Source organism: Sorghum bicolor, chromosome 10 (assembly GCF_000003195.3).
Source record: "Sorghum bicolor cultivar BTx623 chromosome 10, Sorghum_bicolor_NCBIv3, whole genome shotgun sequence".
In the NCBI taxonomy this organism is placed as follows: Eukaryota; Viridiplantae; Streptophyta; class Magnoliopsida; order Poales; family Poaceae; genus Sorghum; species Sorghum bicolor.
This window is the reverse complement of record NC_012879.2, coordinates 35,267,585-35,287,505: the sequence shown is the minus strand read 5'-3', so window position 1 is coordinate 35,287,505 and position 19,921 is coordinate 35,267,585. Positions and strand designations below refer to the sequence as shown.

The window sequence follows — 19,921 nt, the reverse complement described above, 5'->3', positions numbered from 1 at the left end:
AATACAGCTGGACAAAGCTTTCAAGATTGCTTACCTGCTAACAACATTGAATATCCATCTACTACTATGAAACTTCAGTGAATCCAAATGAAGTATGATGGGGCCTGTTGGATGTTCTTTTGCTGGCATGCATATTATGATGAGGCTCCAATGTGTTCTAACCAATTGAAACAATAAGAGCACAAAGTTCAGCCTTTTTAACAAAATATTAGAAGTAACATGTTACTATCGTACAGGTACATAATCAGTGAACAGTGCTTAGATCATGCACAAGTGGAATTTTAGAAATGTTTTTTTTTCTAAATTATGAAGGTTGTAAACAACAATGTTTTTTTTGTAAAATCAAATGAATTGTATTGTATACATTAATAAAGAGGCCAAATAATTTATTGACAATGAGTCCACTAATCTAGAGGCAAGTGTTATGTTACTTTATTTAGTCTTCCTGTAACCGAAATCACAGTAAATATTGGTTTAGCATTACAAAAACCACATTATTCAACAAAGAGCATCATTTTCCTAAACAATCATAAATTATACAAGGTCTTGGTGCCATGGTCACTACTAGGCCCCTTGTGCAGTAGTTGGGAGTTGGTCCAGCTGGTCGTAACATATCTTTGGTGCAAATGTAAGAGTATAGCCTGTGATCACAGGCAAGTGTTGTAGGCGTGTGTGCGTGTACGCTGTGTATGACTATTTTTGCCTAACTCTTCTCTTAATGCAATGATATGGAGCCCTCGTGCATATTCGAGAAAAAAATCATAAATTATACTAGCTCTCATCCCAAATATAATTCCATTTGGACCTATCACATGAATTAAAGTACGTGGTGAAAAGACCATATTGCCCCTAGAATATTGGCATGTCACTGCTCTAAGGATCCCTTTGGCTTACCTCGCATAGACTGTGGTAGATTCTATAGCCGGCTGCGAACTCTTGTCCTTTCTTGTTACTACTCGGTGGTGCCTGCTTCGTCTAGCACAGACGACGCGGGCGATGCTGGCGACCCCGTTGGACTCGACCCTGCCATTATGTGGCATGGCGCTGCTCACCGGCTGACCTTGGCTCCTCAGCAGGCTGCGGCTCCAGTACCTCCTCCAGCAGGTGTTGCCGCCCCTGCCCATGCCCGCCAGCGGTTCGGCATCCACTACAGTCGTCGTCTAGCTCCGCCGCCGGCTCCACAGCCGCCCCAGGCGGCTCCTTAGGAGCCTTCGGTCCCACTGCAGCAAGCCGTAGTGCCCCCGACTCCACCTTCACATCGACACAGGCAGCATCACCAGCCTTTTTTTTTTCAAGAAAACGCAGGAGAGCTGCGCATCATTATATTAAGAAGATAAAAAATGGGACAAGAACCCATACAACACACACAAAATAACAAAAAATCCACACAAACACACACACACACACATAGCTCTAACCTCACAAGAACACTACACTACTGCTAACAACGCGCCTGTGACAGAGAGACTGAATCCGACCCAACGCACACACAGGGCACTGGGCACTAAGCACCCGAAGCGAAGGTAGCCAAGAGGGAAAGCCCTCGAGCCCCGGCCAAAGACCACGACCTTCTTTCATCTTCAGTTACAGCAAGTGCACCAGCAACACTTGGAGCCGCACCATCAAAAACACATTTGTTCCGGTGTGTCCATAAGGTCCATGCTCCCAAGATTATGAGAGAATTAATTCCTTTCCTTAATATCTCACCAGCAGCATTGCTCACTCTTTCCCACCAGTTATGGAAAGATATATCTGTGGGCTGTGGGGAGTAGGCTCGGAGTCCAATCTGAGAAAAAAGCTGAAACCAGAACTCTCTTGCAAAGACACAACGGACTAAGAGATGATCAATAGTCTCTGCAGCGTGATCACATAATGGGCAACGCTCAGGATGAGTGAGCCCACGGCGTGCAAGGCGATCCGCTGTCCAACATCGGTTGTGAGCAACCAGCCAGACAAAAAATTGACATTTGGACGGTGCCCAACTCTTCCAAATTCTTTCCCATGGCTCAAAAGGTATAGACCCCACAAAAAATCCCTTGTAAGCAGTTTTTGCCGAATACTGTCCATCTGAAGAAAACCGCCAAATATGTTTATCCACAACATCTGGATGCAAAAGGAAATCAGCCATGACATCGCACAGGTGGAGGTAGTCAACCATTACCCCAACAGTTCTAGCACCTTTTATGTCAGAAACCCAAGTCTGGTTGGTGAGGGCGTCCTGGACAGTTCGCTGTTTCAACCTCCTTTTAGAAACGGCAGCAAAGAGACGAGGCGCAAGATCTGCGATACATCGGCCATGAAGCCATCGGTCTGTCCAGAAAAGGGTTTTGGTTCCATCCCCGACTTCAGAATAAATAGCCATTGTGAAGAAGGCTCTAACCTGTTCAGGTACTTGAATTGGGAGATTAGCCCAAGGACGAAGCGGTTCTGTTTTTTGTAACCAGACCCATCTCATACGTAGTGCCCAGCTAAGGGATTTGAGGTCATAAATCCCCAAACCTCCTAGCTCTTTTGGAAGGCAAACCTTAACCCAAGCAACAGGACAATGCCCTCCTTTCGCATCTTTGCGGCCTCTCCAGAGAAACCCACGTCGAATTTTATCTACTGCTTTGATAGCCCAAGATGGTAAATCAAATGCCATAACTAGATAGATGAGCATACCAGTGAGCACATACTGAACTTGAACCATTCTTCCGGCCTTGGTCATCAAATCTGCTTTCCAGCCAGAAAGTTGATCAGCAATGCGGTCAATAATAGGCTGAATTTGTTCCTTAGTGAGCTTCTTTAAAGATAGAAGCAGTCCCAAATATTTGCATGGGAAGTCTGCGAGTGCACAGGGCAGCAGGTTTTGCACTACTGCTAGCTCTGCGTCACTACATCTAATAGGCAGCACATTGCTTTTCTGTAAGTTCGTCTTCAGCTGGTAGAACCCCGGGGTCTACCGGCGAGGGACCTGAGATTGTAGTGGTGAACTGCCGGAGGGGAAGGGGGTCGGCGCCTGGGCGCCGTGGCTGAGCGAGATGAGGGAAGGGAGGTGGCGGTTAGGGCACAATTAGGTCTCCCGGCTCCCTACAGGAAGCCGAGCAATAATAGATTGCTCTTGCTTGAAATCCAAAAAGTCTTTACAGCCAAGTATATATAACTCTCCTCTCCCTATATTAGGAAACAACTATCTCTCAACTAGGAAATAATAATAACTTGGGCCTTAAGCCCTGTCTACTGCCGGCTCCTTCATTAGCCACTAATGGGCTTTTTCCTCTGATAAGAGACGCCGGTCATAACATCTCTCTCCGCCTGCGCAAACAGCTCGTCCTCGAGCTGGAAGTCGGGGTAGTGCTGGCGAAACTCCTCAAGCAGCTCCCATGTGGCGTCGTCAGCGGAGAGCCCGCGCCACTTGATCAACACGCGCCACTCGCCCCTGCGAAGCTGGGCACGCAGCACTGTCTCCGGCTCCGGCAGGACGCGACCATCAGCCACTGGAGGCAGCGTGGAAGGAGCAGTCGGCGGATCGCCACGATGTGGTTTGAGCAGCCCGACATGGAAGACGTCGTGGATGCGGGCGCTCTCCGGAAGCTGTAGCCGATAAGCAACCTGCCCAATGCGCTCCAGCACCTGAAAGGGACCAGCATAACGAGGCCCCAGCTTGCGCTGCGCACGAGGGTCCAGGGACTGAGTAGTCCTGTGCAGCAGCCTCAGCCAGACCCAGTCACCGACTTGGAACTCAACGTCGCGGTGGCCGGCGTCGTAGTACTTCTTGGAGAGTTGCTGCGCCTGGAGCAAGCGTTGGCGCACCTCAGCCAGCATCTCGTCCCGGCTGCGTAGAAGGGCATCAGCAGTATCTGTACGGGCCGTCCCCGGGCTGTACGGCAGCATGGGCGGTGGGGAACGCCCATAGACCACCTCGAAAGGTGTGGCGCGCAGGGCTGTGTGGAAGGATGTGTTGTAGCAGTACTCCGCCCACGACAACCAGTCCACCCACGCGCGAGGTCTGTCACCAGTGACACAACGAAGATACATGGCGATCACCTTATTCACCACCTCAGATTGGCCGTCAGTCTGCGGGTGGAACGCAGTGCTCATGCGCAGCGATACGCCCGCCATCTTGAAGAGATCGCGCCAAACATGGCCGGTGAACACGGGGTCCCTGTCGCTGACAATGGAAGAAGGGAACCCGTGTAGCCGGACGACGCCGTCGAAGAAAGCGCGCGCGACGGAGGCAGCCGTGTAGGGGTGGCCGAGCGCAATGAAATGCGCATACTTGGAGAAACGGTCGACCACCGTGAGGATAACGGACTTGCCGCCCACTTTGGGCAGCCCCTCGATGAAGTCAATCGAGATGTCGGCCCACACCTGAGACGGAACGTCGAGGGGCTGTAGCAGTCCTGCCGGCTGCAAGGCTTGTGTCTTGTTACGTTGACAAGTGCTGCATGAGCGCACCCAATCCTGCACCAAGGAGCGGTCACCGGGTATATAGAACTCAGCCCGGAGTCGGTGAAGGGTCTTTTGTACCCCCTCGTGGCCAGCAGAGTGTGCCAGTAGGAGGGCCTGATGGCGCAAATCACCGTGGTCAGGAACAAAGATGCGGCGCCCGTGCAGGAGCAGCCCATCTTCATGGCGCCAGGGGCCCTGCAGCTCACCAGCAGCAAGGCGCTCCAGGAGCTGCAGCGCATCAGCAGCAACCGTCGTGGCTTGGCGGATGTCGGCGATGAACACGAAGGAAGGCCCGGAGAGGGCGCTCACCACAGCGCCCCCGCCCTCCTGTGGGCCGTCCAACTCGGCGTCACGGCGGGAAAGAGCATCCGCCACGGTATTAAGGCGGCCGGGGCGGTACTCCACGGTGAAGTCGAAGCCAAACAGCTTGCTGATCCACTGATGTTGCGGAACGGTGGAGAGGCGCTGATCCAAGAGAAACTTCAAGCTGTAGTGGTCAGTGCGGATCAAGAAGTGGCGCCCCCACAAGTACGGGCGCCAATGGCGGACAGCCTGCACCAGTCCAATAAGCTCCCGTTCGTATGCCGCAAGCTTGAGGTGGCGCGCGGCGAACGGTCGGCTGAAGAAAGCGAGGGGCCCGGCACCTTGGTGTAGGACGGCACCGAATCCCGCACCGGATGCATCGCAGTCCACCATGAACAGCTTGTCGAAGTCGGACATCTGGAGCACGGGCCCGGTGGTGAGGGCGCGTTTGAGCGCCTGGAAGGCCCCCTCTGCATCGTCATCCCAGGCGAAAGCGTCGCGGCGCAGGAGGCGTGTGAGGGGCGCCGCGATGAGGCCGAATTCCCGGATGAACTTCCGGTAGTATCCCGCCAGCCCGAGGAAACCACGGAGGCCCCGAGGAGAGCGAGGCGCCGGCCAAGCAGCCACGGCCGCCACCTTGTCAGCATCCATGGCGACGCCGGCGGCGGAGATGACATGGCCCAGGTAGGCCACGGACGTCGCCCCGAACGAGCACTTCGAGCGCTTAAGGTGGAGGTGGTGCGCCCGAAGCTCGTTGAGGACGATGGCGATGTGCTGAAGGTGCTCCGCCCACGTGGCACTGTAGATCAAAATGTCATCGAAAAACACCAACACAAACCTGCGCAGGTATGGGCGCAGGACGTCGTTCATCAATGCTTGGAACGTCGCGGGGGCGTTGGAGAGACCGAACGGCATCACCAGAAACTCGTAGTGGCCGTGGTGGGTGCGGAACGCCGTCTTGGCCACGTCCTCAGGGTGCATGCGCACCTGGTGATAGCCCGAACGCAAGTCGAGCTTGGTGAAGAAGCGCGCTCCGTGAAGTTCATCGAGCAGCTCGTCCACCACCGGAATGGGGAACTTGTCCTTGGAAGTTTTGGCGTTAAGGGCGCGGTAGTCGATGCAGAAACGCCACGACTTGTCCGCCTTGCGGACCAGGAGCACCGGCGCGGAGAACGGCGAAGTGCTAGGCCGGATGATACCCTGGGTCAACATGGCTTCGCACTGCCGTTCCAGCTCGTCCTTCTGCAGCTGGGGATAGCGGTATGGCCGGACCGCCACCGGCGGCGTGCCTGGCAGCAGGTGAATCCGGTGGTCGTACGGCCGGGCTGGTGGCAGACCTTGCGACTCCTCGAAGATGGCAGCGTGCTGGTGGAGAAGACGGTCCAGCAGCGGCTGCTGGATGTCGGTGGTGACAGCAGCTGTGTGTGCTGGTCCAGCAGAGCCGCCTACACCCCTCCACAGGATGCGCCGGCCTTGTCGCGAGAAGGCCATCGTCATGGCCCCAAAGTCCCAAAGGATGGGACCCAACGTCCTGAGGTAGTCCACCCCAAGGATAAGGTCGAAACTGCCAAGGTCCAGACCGACGCAGGTGATGGAGAAGACCTCGCCCGCGATGCTGATAGGGACGTCGTGGGCAATCCCCTCGCAGGGCAGCCGGTCGCCGTTGGCGACAGTGACACGGAGCTGCTCCCCTCCCGCCGGAGAGAGACCGAGGCGGCGCATTGTCGTGCCCCGGAGGAAATTATGGGTGGAGCCTGTGTCCAGCAAGGCCAGCAGGCGCTCCCCTTTCACCAAAACAGGGAGCAGCATGGTGTTCTCTGTCCGGATACCTGCCACAGCATGGAGCGAGACGACAAAAGCATTAGCGTTAGGTAGCTCCGGGGCGGCAGGTTCCTCCCTCAGTGCAGCAGCTGCTGCCGCGTCGCCGATCGGTACGGCGTCCTCCACTACATAGTCGTCGACGTCGAGGTAGAACAGCCGCTGGCACACGTGCCCGGGCACATAAGGCTCATCACAGTTGTAGCAGAGGCCCTGGCGACGACGCTCCGCCTGCTCAGCTGGTGTGAGGCGGCGGAAAGGACGTGCCGGGGCTGCATTGCCCGCAGCAGCCCCGTGGCCGTCCTGTGCTGGCAGCGCTGCAGGTGCGCGGCCTGCAGGGCGCGGAGGCGGCCGAGCAGCACGCGCCGGAGGGAGCGCTTGCATGGCAGCCGCCCGGCGCTCGAAGGCCCGAGCGTAGTACATTGTTGTCTGCAGGTCCGGGGGGTCGCGCATCTCCACGTCCACCCGAAGGTGTTCAGGCAGCCCCCCAACGAAGAGTTCGGCGCGCTGGCGGGGCGACACCCCTTGGGCATGACAGGCCACTGCTTGGAAACGGCCTGCAAACTCCTGCACAGTAGACAGAAAGGGTAACCGGCCCAGCTCGGCCAAGCGACTACCCCGCAGCGGCGGACCAAAGCGAAGACGACATAGGTCACGGAAACGCTCCCATGACGGCATGCCTTCATCTTGTTCCAGGGCGTAGTACCACGTCTGTGCTTCTCCCCTGAGGTGGTAGGAGGCGAGCCAGGTGCGGTCAGACGCCAAGGTGCGCTGTCCCCTGAAGAATTGCTCACAATGGTTGAGCCAGTTCAGGGGATCGACGGAGCCATCATAGGTCATGAACTCCAGCTTGTAGAACTTCGGCGGTGGAGGCTCCGGAGCGGCGGCGTAGGCTGCTGTCCCCGCAGCAGATGGTGCAGCGGCGAAGGGCGGCCCGTGCGCAGGGGCAGCAGCGTAAGGGGAGCCCCCTGCTGGTGCTGATGCCGGCAGTAGCGTACCCCCATGGAAGAGGCTCCCGTCGACACTGCCGTAGAGGACGTCCGGTGCAGGGACGCCACCATGCATGACGCTGGATGTTGACGCAGGCAGCGGTTCATGGACCGTGGTCGCCTGCGTGTAGACGGGCGGTGCCGAAGAGTCTAGAAGCCAAGCCGGAAGCGGCGAGGGGGACGCAGGAAACCTGAGCTGAGTGATCGGGACTCCCTGCGACGCTGGGGCAGACACCGGCGGGTGGTAGGAGGACGATCCCTCATAGGGCATCCCATATGCATAGGCGTTGGTGACAGCCGGCTGTGAGTATGGCGGCGACAGTAGCGGCGGATGCGGGAATTGGGGCGGCTGCGGCGCATAGGATCCCGCCAGGAAGGAGCAAATCCCAGCCACTGCCTGCCCCAAGTCCAGGACGGCCATGGTCAGTTGCTCGAACGTTAGGGGCCTGACGGGGGACTGCGCTGGTGGTGCTGATGGGGACCCAGACGTGCCGGCGAGCACCAAGCCTGATGTCGAGGAAGGAGGCGCTGGCGGCTGCGTGGTGGTGGCTGTGATCTGCGGCTGCTGCGTGGTGGTGGGCAGCACCGGCGGCTGGGAGGTAGCCGGCGGCTGCGTGGGGAAGACAGGCGGCTGAGACATCGATCCTGAGGTCTCTGATACCAGATTGGTAGAACCCCGGGGTCTACCGGCGAGGGACCTGAGATTGTAGTGGTGAACTGCCGGAGGGGAAGGGGGTCGGCGCCTGGGCGCCGTGGCTGAGCGAGATGAGGGAAGGGAGGTGGCGGTTAGGGCACAATTAGGTCTCCCGGCTCCCTACAGGAAGCCGAGCAATAATAGATTGCTCTTGCTTGAAATCCAAAAAGTCTTTACAGCCAAGTATATATAACTCTCCTCTCCCTATATTAGGAAACAACTATCTCTCAACTAGGAAATAATAATAACTTGGGCCTTAAGCCCTGTCTACTGCCGGCTCCTTCATTAGCCACTAATGGGCTTTTTCCTCTGATAAGAGACGCCGGTCATAACATCAGCCCTGTTGCTTCACCAAACAAATTGAGGATATCCAAAATTACAACAATGTCATCAGCCTCTGGACGAATGAACATAACCACATCATCCGCATAAATGGATATTCTATGATGTAAATTTCGCCTACACAGCGGCAGCAACAATCCTTCATTTTCAGCCTTCGAAATCATGTGTCCCAAAACATCCATAACCAAGATAAATAACATTGGTGAGAGAGGGTCACCTTGACGCAGCCCTCGTCGATGAGAAATATGATTACCAGGGACCCCATTTAACAAGATTTGAGTTGATGAAGAGGATAACAGTCCGCTGATTATATCCCTCCAAATCTATCCAAAACCAAGCTGCTGCAAGATCTCCAGCAAAAAGGGCCAAGACACAGAATCAAATGCCTTCGAGATATCCAACTTGAGTAGAATTCGGGGCTGTTTCTGCTGATGAAGGTATCTCGCTGTCTGCTGCACTAACATGAAGTTATCCTGTATAAAACGGCCTTTGATGAAGGCACTTTGATTAGGCGAGACAATTTGTTGCAGCTTAGGGGCAAGCCGATTAGCAAGCAGCTTTGTGATTAGTTTGGCAAAGCTGTGGACCAAACTTATAGGTCTGAAGTCCTTAGGTTGATCCGCGCCCTCCATTTTTGGGAGAAGGGTGATATATGCTGAGTTGAGAGTGCCAAAATTCCCCATCTTCCTACTCCAGACCGCTGAGACTGCCACCATAATGTCATCCTTTATAATAGGCCAGCAAGACTTGTAAAAACAGCCTGTGAAACCATCCGGTCCGGGAGCCTTATCTGAAGGTAGCTGCTGGATCGTCCTCCACACCTCATTTTCCGTGAAGGGGAGATCAAGATCTGACATATCATGTGTATCAATTCCCAAATTGGCCAAATTAATGGTGTGCTCCCTAACTGTACAGGTACCCAACAGATCTTCATAAAAATCATCAATGATCGCAGATTTTTCCTCATGGCTGGTGCAAATTCGCTCTCCTGTGATAAGCTTCCCAATAAAATTCTTTCTTTTTCGGTGTCTAGCATGCAGATGGAATAGCCTTGTATTAGCATCGCCATCTTTGAGCCAACTGATCCTTGAGCGTAATCGAGCCATTGTGCGCTTCAGGGAAGCAAGGGCCAAGCTATGCTTCTTCAGATTGTTCTTGAACCAAAGTTCTCTAGGGGAAAGCTGACGGTTGTCTTGAGCAATCTCAAATTGATGCAAGATTTGTCTTGCCAAAGCAAGCTGAGACTTAATTTGACCCACCGCCTTGTCACTCCAACTCTGCAGCCCTTTGGAAACGGCTCTAAACTTTCTGTTCAGAGGTAAGAAAGGGCATGGAGCAGCAGGGATTGAAGTCCATGCTGAGGAGACAGCTCAAAATGGAATCGGGGTCTTCCAGGTTTACTGTCGTTGAGACCAAGTAGGAGCGGGCAATGATCAGAATCCTCTGAAGCCATACTCTGAAGTAAACAGTTTGGAAATTTCTCCTCCCAATCAACAGAACACAAAACTCTATCCAATCTCACCAGTGTAGGAGAGTTTTGCTGATTTGACCATGTGTATTTTCGACCATGAAGGGGTATCTCTTCAAGGGCCAAGTCATTGATAAACCTCCTAAAACGACCCATCATTGCTCTATTATAATTGGCATTATTTTTGTCTTCATCCATGTAGATTAGATTAAAATCTCCAGCCACCATCCATGGTCCCGGACAAGCTGCACGAATATCACGTAACTCCTGTAGAAACTGAATTTTTTCATCATTGCCTTGAGGCCCATAAACACAAGTCAACCACCACGACTGCCCGTTTACTGGATTATCAACCCGCCGAGCAGTAGAAACTCCGATATGCCGTCTCCAGGCAATCAAGATTCCTCCACTAGCACCAATCGAGGGGGCGAAAGTGAAGTCTGAGAAATCTGAGCCTAATGCAGACAGTATAATTCTGCGCGACAAATCCGTGATCTTGATTTCCTGAATACAAACAATATCCGACCGAGAAGAATCCACAAAAGAACGTACAGAGTCTTACCTGGAGATAGAGTTCAGTCCCCTAACATTTCAAATCAAAATTTTTTCAGGATCCATAAACACAAGTTGAAGGACGACTACTCAGGCACCAGACTGCTAACCCAACATTTCAGTATCCTCCCCTTGGCTAAGGTCATCAGGCAAGGACCAAGTAAACAAGGCAGCTAGCGCCTGGAGTTGTGAATCTGACAATGGATGACCAAATAATTTTGCATAATCATCCAGAACCTGTTGGTCAATACCTTCATTTTCGCGGATGATATCCAGAGACCGCATTGCCTTCTTCATTCTTCTACTCAAAGTCATTCAGAGGGAATTCCACATCAGCCCCGGCGAGCCGACGACTGCAACGCAGTGTAACCCCAGACTTGTATCTTCGCTTGTTGATGATCGGCATCGGAAGTAGGGCATCCGTTCGCCGAGCGAGGTTATTGAAAAAAGCAGCCCGGGCTTCTGAACGCAAAGCACTCCCTGCAGGGGGCGGAGTCGCCAAGGGGACTACAACGTCCGGCACTGCGGATTGCTGTTCAGGGTCCACCGGACCTCCTCGGACAGCAGCCAGCGCCGCACTTGCACTAGGGGAGGAGACCGAGGGTGCGCCTACTCCGATGCTGATTGGGCTGGTTGTCCAGACTCTCGGCGATCCACTTCAGGCTATTATGTCTTCCTCGGCGACAACTTAGTCTCCTGGTCCTCCAAACGACAGACTACGGTCTCTTCTTCGAGTGCGGAGGCTGAGTATCGTGTTGTTGCGCATGCTGTGACTGAGACTTCAGGAGCTCCATGCACCCATCTCATCGGCGACAATCGTCTACTGTGATAATGTCAGCTGTTGACTTAATGCTCACATTTAACCATCAACTAATCATGGAAAAGGATCCAAATGCAACTATCACCCAGACTTAGGGTTTTATCTGATAGAATTCCACGAGTTTTGGTGTTTGTCTATTTCTACAGGGTGTTATCATGAAATACGGAAGAAAAGCCCACACGTCGGGTTTACATAGAGATATTAACATGCCGCGCAATTTTCTATCATCTAGAAGATTCCAGAAGCCACGGGAACAAAGCGGAAGCCGAGAGGACTCAGAGACAGGGCGCCCGCCCTAGTCCTGAGGGCGCCCACCCACCTATGTTGCCCAATCAGAGTCCAATTCGAGGATCACGCTCCACCGACCTAAAGAATCAAGGAAAACCGTACGATTAATGTCGGTTTGATCCAATGACCCAGATTCATCTGAAAAGACTATATAAGCAAGGCCCCCTGGCCCCTGGAGATCATACCTCTTCTACAGAATCAAAGTTAGGGTTTCAATTCTTCATCCAAGTAGAGAGGATCCCTCTAGTTCATCTAGTTCTAGTTCTAGTTCCTCTAGTTCTAGTTCCTCTAGTTCTAGTTCTAGTTCGTTCTAGTTGTAATCTAGAAAATAGGGAGAGAGAAGAGGAGAGCGGAGGAAGAGGAGCCGGATCTGTCGGATCTTCCTCAACATTGTACTTTTGCAGCAACTGGTTCGTTCTTCATCGTTCTCCAGGTTCTTCAATTCATAATTCCTGAGTTCTTTAATTACTTTTATTTACATTCAAGTTATTTATTGGATTCCCGCTTGCATCAAGTGCTCTAGTCTTTATAACGCTAGAGTAGTAATTAATAGATTAGACGTGGTGTTTAGTCTTGCAATTACCTGGAATTGCACCCAATCCTGCGGATTGTTGTGGTAGCCCTAGGGTAGTGACAGCCCTAACGGTCGACGTATTCCACCTCGTTCGGATCGGTGTTTGTAGGACCGTAGTCAGAGCTTCCTAGCCCCCTTCTCACCTCTTTCCGTGGTTAGTGTTCTGATCTCCCAAAAATAAATAATCTTTGAAGTAATTCTTGATTCTTAGATCAACTAGAGAACTCTCAGGAAAAACTTCCTCTCTTCCCACCAAAAATAATTATATAGTTATCCTTGGGCGATCTTGGATCTTAATTAGTACACTCACGTTCCCAGTGAAAAATCGATACTCTGGAATACTCCCGGGTGAAGGCTACATCGGTATCCGTGCGCTTGCGGATTTTTCTGTTTGCGTTTAAAATACCCAACATCAGCGCTACCAACATGGCCCAGAATCCAGTTCATCATCGTCGCACGAAGCATATTGAGATAGATATTCACTTCGTCCGTGAGAAGGTTGCTTTGGGACAGGTTCGGGTGCTCCATGTTCCATCGTCTCATCAGTTTGCGGACATTATGACCAAAGGGTTACCTGTACAGTTATTCACTGACTTTAGGTCAGTGTTTGTGTTCGTGACACTCCCGCTTAGACTGAGGGAGGGTGTTAGAATATAATTATAACAGCCCATATTGGGCTTACGGCCCATTAGCCTTGTACTCCTAGCCTGACTTGTATTAGTACCACATTGTAACTTGTAGATGTACTGCAAGCCTTCTTGGCTATATAATGAAGGTCATCCCCCTTGGTTAGGGTGTGCGGTGTTTCTCTACAGTTCTTATTAATAAATTTGCAATTTACTGCAAAACAAACTATTTTGTGAGTCGTGACAGTCATATGCAGGGATGGTTGCTGTGCCAAACCACTGGACAAGGCACATCCAGGTTTTGATAGTAGAACCACTTTTACAGTCTCTTCTCAAAATTGTAATTGGCCAACCTAGTAAAAGAAATGCTGATCTCGACCATGTAAGCAAAAGATACCTCAAACCCACAGCAACATCAAAAAAAATTACTTACTCTGCATGCACAGGCATCAATATATATGCCTTTCGAAATATATCTACACCCTTCCACCATCTTCTCAACTTCAAAAAATAAGTGGTCTTGTCCTCCTTTAGATTAATAAATAAAACAAGTAAATCAACAAATTAACACATGGATACCATGCCAAATATGATAATAAAGGCATCAAATTCAGAATTAATTATGAGGTTAAAAATGAATTATTCCGAGTAAATGATAAAAAAAATTCCATAATGTGGCTGGGACACTCCAATTATTTACCAAGATTTTAAATGTGCACCCCTCCAAAAAAAGAAGTGTGACTTTCCTAGGTATTAATTATTAGAGATATGTACAGTCCAACACATGTATATCATGTGCCTCATACTTCAAGTTATGCTTTGACTGTATATATGAAAGTTACCTCTCACATTGTGTGTGAGGTGTTCCCTGCATGGTATCAAGAGTCTGGTTCCCCTTCCGGCTCCTTCCTCTACCATATATTTTCTCTCGTGCTGCCGACTCCATGGCCACGCAGACACCCACCTCGCAACACTCCTGCGCATGATCTCCTTCCCCTGCGGGCGATCTCCTCCGCACACACGTGTCCACGAGCCCCACGCACCTCTCCCGCGTCTTCCTGCCATGTCCACTAACTCCATGGCCTCCTCTGCCACTAGCGGCGCCTTGAGCCATCTCCCCAACACGCCAATCATTGTCGCTACCTACACAACAATTGTTGTATGCTCTCATGTTCCTATCATCCTCAAGCTAAAACATCCCAACTTCCATAAGTGGGTGCCCTTCTTCAAGTCCCTGCTGGGGAAGTTTGGCCTTCGCAACCACATTGACAGAACTGTACCGACCAACACCAATGATCCCCAGTGGGTCCGGTCATGGACGATTCCTCCATCCACAATTGACTTCTTGGATCCATCGCCTTCAACGTCCAAGACCTCGCCATGGACAAAAGTTTAGCCCGGTAGTCATGTCAGCCACCATTTGTGCCATGCTTAGCATTGCTACATCGTGGACTAGCCTATTCATCATGGGACTAGCCTATTCATTAGCTCAACATGAATAAAGCCTTTCTTCATGGCAAACCTTGTGGAGACTGTCTACTACCAGTAGCCGTCCGGTTTTGTTGACCCTTCGGGCCTTGTACGGTCTCAAGCAGGCTCGTCAAGCATGGCACTAGTGTTTGCTTCGTACATCTGCAACCACAGCTTCATGACGACAAAATCTGACACGTCTCTTTATTTATAAAGATGAAGATGATGTCGCCTACCTACTGCTCTACGTCACCGACATCGTCTTGATGGCATCTTCCCTAACCCTCCTGCGGCGCATCACCGACCAGCTCAGCTCCGAGTTCACCATGATGAACCATGGTGCTATCCACCACTTACTCGGCATCTCCGTCACATGCTCCTCTGACAGCCGCCTCCTGTCCCAACGATAGTACACTAACTCTCGGGACAAGCTGTCCGCGATTGACGGTGCTCCTGTCGAGGCCCCTTACAGTACCAAAGACTTGCACACGCTCTACAATACCTCACTCTGACTCAACCAGACCTCACCTACACCATTCAGTAGGTTTGCTTCTTTATGTACGACCTGCGTTGATGTTGTCACAGTAAACGACTATGTCGACCTGCAAAGGAACATGAAGTTCCTGAAGGAGTTGTTGAAGCCAACAACATTCTGCGACCACATGAGCAACAGCCCGATACTCGGCCTCCGCTCTGGACCGTGAGACGGTGGCTTGCCGTTTGGAGGACCAGGACACCAGACTGTCGCCGAGGAAGACACAGAAGCCTGATGTGGAGCGGCGGGAGTCTGGGCACCCTGCCCAGTTAGCATCAGAGTATGCAATCAGCTTGTCAGCAGTTAGCATCGGAGTATGCAATCAGCTTGTCAACAGGTCCACTGCCAATATGAAGACCAGCCGATAGTGTGCTCTTCACGTACTGAAGGATGAGCTTGATCAACGCGAGGTGAGGCTCACGCGAGTCATGCATGAACAGGCACGCTTGCTGCACAGCATATGCCAGGTCAGGGCAGGTGAGCGTCAAGTACTGAAGAGAGCCTGCAAGACTCGGGTACGCGGCGGGGTTGGCGACGGGAGCACCCTCCGTGGCAGAGAGCTTGGCACGAGAGTCAACAGGTGTTGATGTTGAGTGACACTCAGCCATGCCCGCCTTCTGAAGGTCGACAGCATACTGCCGCTGGCTGAGGAAGATACCATCAGAGGAGCAAGTGACAGATATCCCCAGGAAGTGATGTATTTCCCCAAGGTCTGTCATGGCAAACTCAGAATGAAGTCGGTCGATGAGTCGGCGAAGCAGAGCATCTGAGGAAGCAGTGAGGACGATGTCGTCGACATACAGCAGTAAGTAGGCTGTAGAATTGCCCTCAATGAAGATGAAGAGGGAGGCATCGGTGGCAGATGCCACGAAGCCGAGCTGTCAAAGGAACGTGGTGAAGCGCTGGTGCCACGCCCAAGGGGCCTGCTTGAGGCTATAGTGTGAACTCAGAGTGGGCATTCGGTTTTAACCGACCAGTCGGTTCGGTTTGTTCGGTTGCTATGAACTTCGGTTTCTAGAAATCAGCAACCGATCGGTGTTCTATAGAATCAAAAACCGACGAGTTCGGCTTCGGCCTACTCGGTTCGGTTTTTCAGTTTAACCGATCCAACCGAACTGAGAACGAAGAACAAATCGAAAGGGCAAAGAAAAACGCCAGAACAGGGAAGAACAAATCCGCAGAGTCCATCGCTCACTACGTTGCTCGCGTAGTCGCTACTAGCATAGCATGCCTCATGATCATGGTCGCGCAGCCGAAACCCTAACCTCGCCTCGCGCTCGTGCCGTTGAAGCCCCGACCTCGCCTCGCGCTCGTGCCGCCGCCGCTAAGACCTCGCCTCGCCTGCGCGCACCACCGCTCGCAGGCTCGCTTACATCGCGCGCGCCGCCCATGGGATGCCTCGTCGACTGCTACAACCCCGCATCCTGCCCCTGGCATCGGCGCCGTCGCTGTAGTTGTTTTTGTCGGAACAAATGAACGTTGTCCGAAGATAGACTGGGATGAGAGCTCCTACGGATAAGGCTCATGTGTTTGTGAGATGGGCTGCAACTGCGAGGTTGGGTTGGGCCAATATGGGCCAAGGTGGGAGGAAGGGATGGAAGTGAGTAGTGCACAGAGGAGATAAATTTGGTGCCTTCGGTTGTTCGGTTGCTGGAGTTTGAAAACCGAAGCAGACACCGTACGCCGAAGTTTACAAATTTAGGAACCGAAAACCGAAAAAACCGAGACTTCAGTTCGGTTCGGTTCGGCTCGGTTTGGTTTACGGTTTTCGTGTTAAAACTGTCCAGCCCGAGTGAACACTGAATGAGGCAGACAGCGTCAGGGCGTGGCGGGTCGACGAAGCCGGGGGCCTGCTGACAGTAGACCGTCTCATTCAGATGGCCGTGAAGGCGTTCTTCACGTCCAGCTGGTAGATAGGCCACTGTCGAGAGGCCGTGATGCTGAGGCCACCCCGAATGGTAGAAGGCTTGACGACGGGGTTGAAGGTCTCGTCGTAGTCGACGCTGTGGCGCTGGGTGAAGCCACGAACGACCCAGCGAGCCTTGTGGCGAGCCAGGGTGCCATCAGAGTGGAACTTATGCGTGAAGATCCACTTGCCGGTGACCACGTTTGCACCGAGCGGACGGGGAACGAGGCACCAGGTGTTGTTGTCGATGAGCGCCTTGTACTCGTCAGCCATAGCCGCGCGCCACTGGGGTTGGCAAGACCCCCCGTAGTCACGGGGAACTTGCGAGGCGGTGGAGGTGGTGACATCATGAGCTGCCGGTGGGAAGCCATATCTGTCCACAAGCTTCAGCGAGCCCGTCTGGAGGCGTGTCACTGTTCGGCTAGAGGTAGTAGGCGGCGGGGAAGGTGGTGGGGTCGGAGCCCCACCACAGCGGGTGCCGGCTGTGGAAGCTCAAGCACTGGTGGAGATGGCGGCTCGGAATTTGGTGTTGGAGCACCAGCACGCTCCTGTGCAGGAGCAACAAGTCGCTGAGTGTAGACCCGTAGGGGCGGAGGGCCAGCCGGAGCAGGCTGAGCCGGAGCAGGTGCTAGGACCGAGCCAAGCTGTAGGATGGTTGGGTCCTCAGTGAGCTCCTCCAAATGAGCTCAGTGTCACGGCTGCTCAACATCGGCCGGTGATGGAGCGACCGCGAGGGGTGCCGTGGAAGTAGTGCAGAGCACTCTTCGCTTTCCAACTACGTCTTCTTCCTCGCCTCCTGCTTTGTCAGTTGCTTTTGCCACCACCCCTTCCTCCACTATTTGGCACCGTCGTCTCGGCCATCCTGGTCATGATGCCTTGACGTAGCTGAGTCGTAGTTCCAACATTCAGTGCCCTCGAGCTCACGAGGAGAACTTGTGTCATGCGTGTCAGCTGGGCCGTCATGTTCGTCTTCCTTCTCCTTCTTCCTCCCATACTACTCGTATGTTTGATCTTATTCACTGTGACCTATGGACTTCTCCTGTCTTCAGCAACTCTTGTTACAAATACTTTCTTATGGTGGTCGATGATTTTTCACATTATTCTTGGACCTTTCCTTTACGTGCCAAGTCTGATGCTTTTCCCACGCTCCTCCACTTCTTCGCTTGGGTGTCCACACAGTTCGGCCTCACCATCAAGGCCGTCCAGTGCGACAATGGTCGAGAGTTCGATAACTCTGCCTCTCATGCCTTCTTTCAATCTTACGGTGTCCAGTTGCGCATGTCTTGCCCGTACACCTCCCCTCGGAACAGCAAGGCTGAGCGCATGATTCGCACCACCACCGAGACCATGTGCACCCTCCTTCTTCAGGCATCGCTCCCTACGCGCTTCTAGCCCGAGAGCCTCCACAGCTCCACCTATCTCCTTAACCGCCTTCCTTCCGTTGCCTGCCTAGCTCCCACGCCTCACCATGCTCTCTTCGGCATCCCTCCTCGGTACGACCACCTTCGTGTCTTCGGGTGTGCATGCTACCCTAACACCACAGCCACTGCTCCCCACAAGTTGGCACCCCGTTCGACTCTATGTGTCTTCGTCGGATACTCCCCGGACCACAAGGGGTACCGGTGCTATGATCTCACCTCTCGTCGGGTCCTCATCTCTCGCCATGTGGTGTTTGATGAGTCTGTCTTCCCTTTCTCCACCACCACCACACCGGCTTCCGCCCCTGACCTCGACTTCTTCTCGTCGTGTCCCGCTGACCCGGTGGCCCAGCCACCTTTACTATTTCCTGCAGGTCCTGCTCCACCGAGGTCTTCGCCGGCATCGTGTCCCGGCTCGCCGCCCGCCGGTGCGGCCCCCGACTCGGTGCCTTACACGGGTCCGGTGGCCACGCCCCTCCGAGTGGTTCTTGCCACAACACCTATCACGGGCCCAGGGACGCCGGTGTCCGTTCCTCCGGCACCCTGCACCCAGCCGGTGCCTGTTGCGCCCCCGGCGTGCTTCGCCCAGCCGGTGCACGTCTACCAGCGCCGGGCGCGGGCGGTCCCTCCTCCGCCATCGGGGGTGGCCTCTCATTTGTCGGCGACGCCCCTGCCTCGGTCGCCACCAGTGGTGTCTCCTCCACCGTCGCCACCGCCACCACCGGTGGTCTCCTCTCCGCCGGCCACGCCTACTCCGCTGCAACTCCAGTCTGCAACTCCGTTGCGCTGGTAGTTCAGACTGCGGGGGGCTATTGGAGTATGAGTAATCTAGGCCCATGTATGGAATTATATGGCTACCCTGTTTAGGGTTAGCCCAGTTAGTGAAAATCATTTTCTATCAGTGGACTTGCCTAATATACACTTGCTATATATATCTATACACTTGTTGTATATATCTATCACGTGAGAAGGATGCTTTGGGGCAAGTCCGCATGCTCCATGTCCCCTCCACACATCGGTTCGCAAACATCATGACTAAGGGACTACATGTAGTGACTTCAGGTCCAGTCTATGCGTCTAGTTCCCTACCGCTGTGCCAGTGACTGCGGGCTGGCAATAGATATATGTATAGTCTAACACATGTATATCATGTGACTTGTACTCGAAGTTGTACTTTGACTATATATGTGGAAGTCACGCACACCCCACCCCCCCCCACCCCCCAATATTGGGTGTGAGATGTTCCCTAATTCTGTGCATTAGTAAATCCCTTGGTTGTGATGTTTGCTATTCCTGGATTAAAATCCATTTATCTTGGAGAATCATCTGGGTTTAGATGTTCATTCTCATAGAATGTGGAATATGTACTAGAATACACTGTCAAGCAAAAGAGACAGAACATATATTTTTAACTTTAACAAGAAAGTAAGGAAATCATTAAGTAAAAAGTTCCATACAAAAAAGTTACCTTCGCTGTTATGGTTTCAAGTTTGCTAAAGAAGTATGTGTTAAAAATGTGATACTCGCCTATTGGTCTAATAATTGATGGCATTGGTCCCTGTAGATACCTACAAGAAAGCCTAGTTATGATTATCATGAAATAGGTCAGAAAAGGCAACTACAAACTTCCAAGCAATATAAGAGTACAAAAATGTAAACCCTCCCTAGAGAATCAACATCATAAAAA

The 19,921-nt window shown here is 52.6% G+C and overlaps 1 protein-coding gene across 3 annotated transcripts in view; it reads right to left on the bottom strand.

Moving 5' to 3' along the window:
• LOC8072943 (ubiquitin-like-specific protease 1D) overlaps positions 1 to 19,921 on the bottom strand; it is a 51,498-nt gene that overhangs the window by 12,886 nt on the left and 18,691 nt on the right. For 2 of the 3 annotated variants that reach the window (XM_021448874.1, XM_002436962.2), the window contains exons 9-11: positions 19,703 to 19,802; positions 13,339 to 13,433; positions 35 to 157 (exon numbers count right to left, since the gene is read on the bottom strand). In XM_021448874.1, the coding sequence (XP_021304549.1) occupies positions 35 to 157; positions 13,339 to 13,433; positions 19,703 to 19,802 (318 nt within the window). The remainder of the gene's footprint in view (positions 1 to 34; positions 158 to 13,338; positions 13,434 to 19,702; positions 19,803 to 19,921) is intronic. The other variant, XM_021448875.1, reaches the window with a different exon arrangement.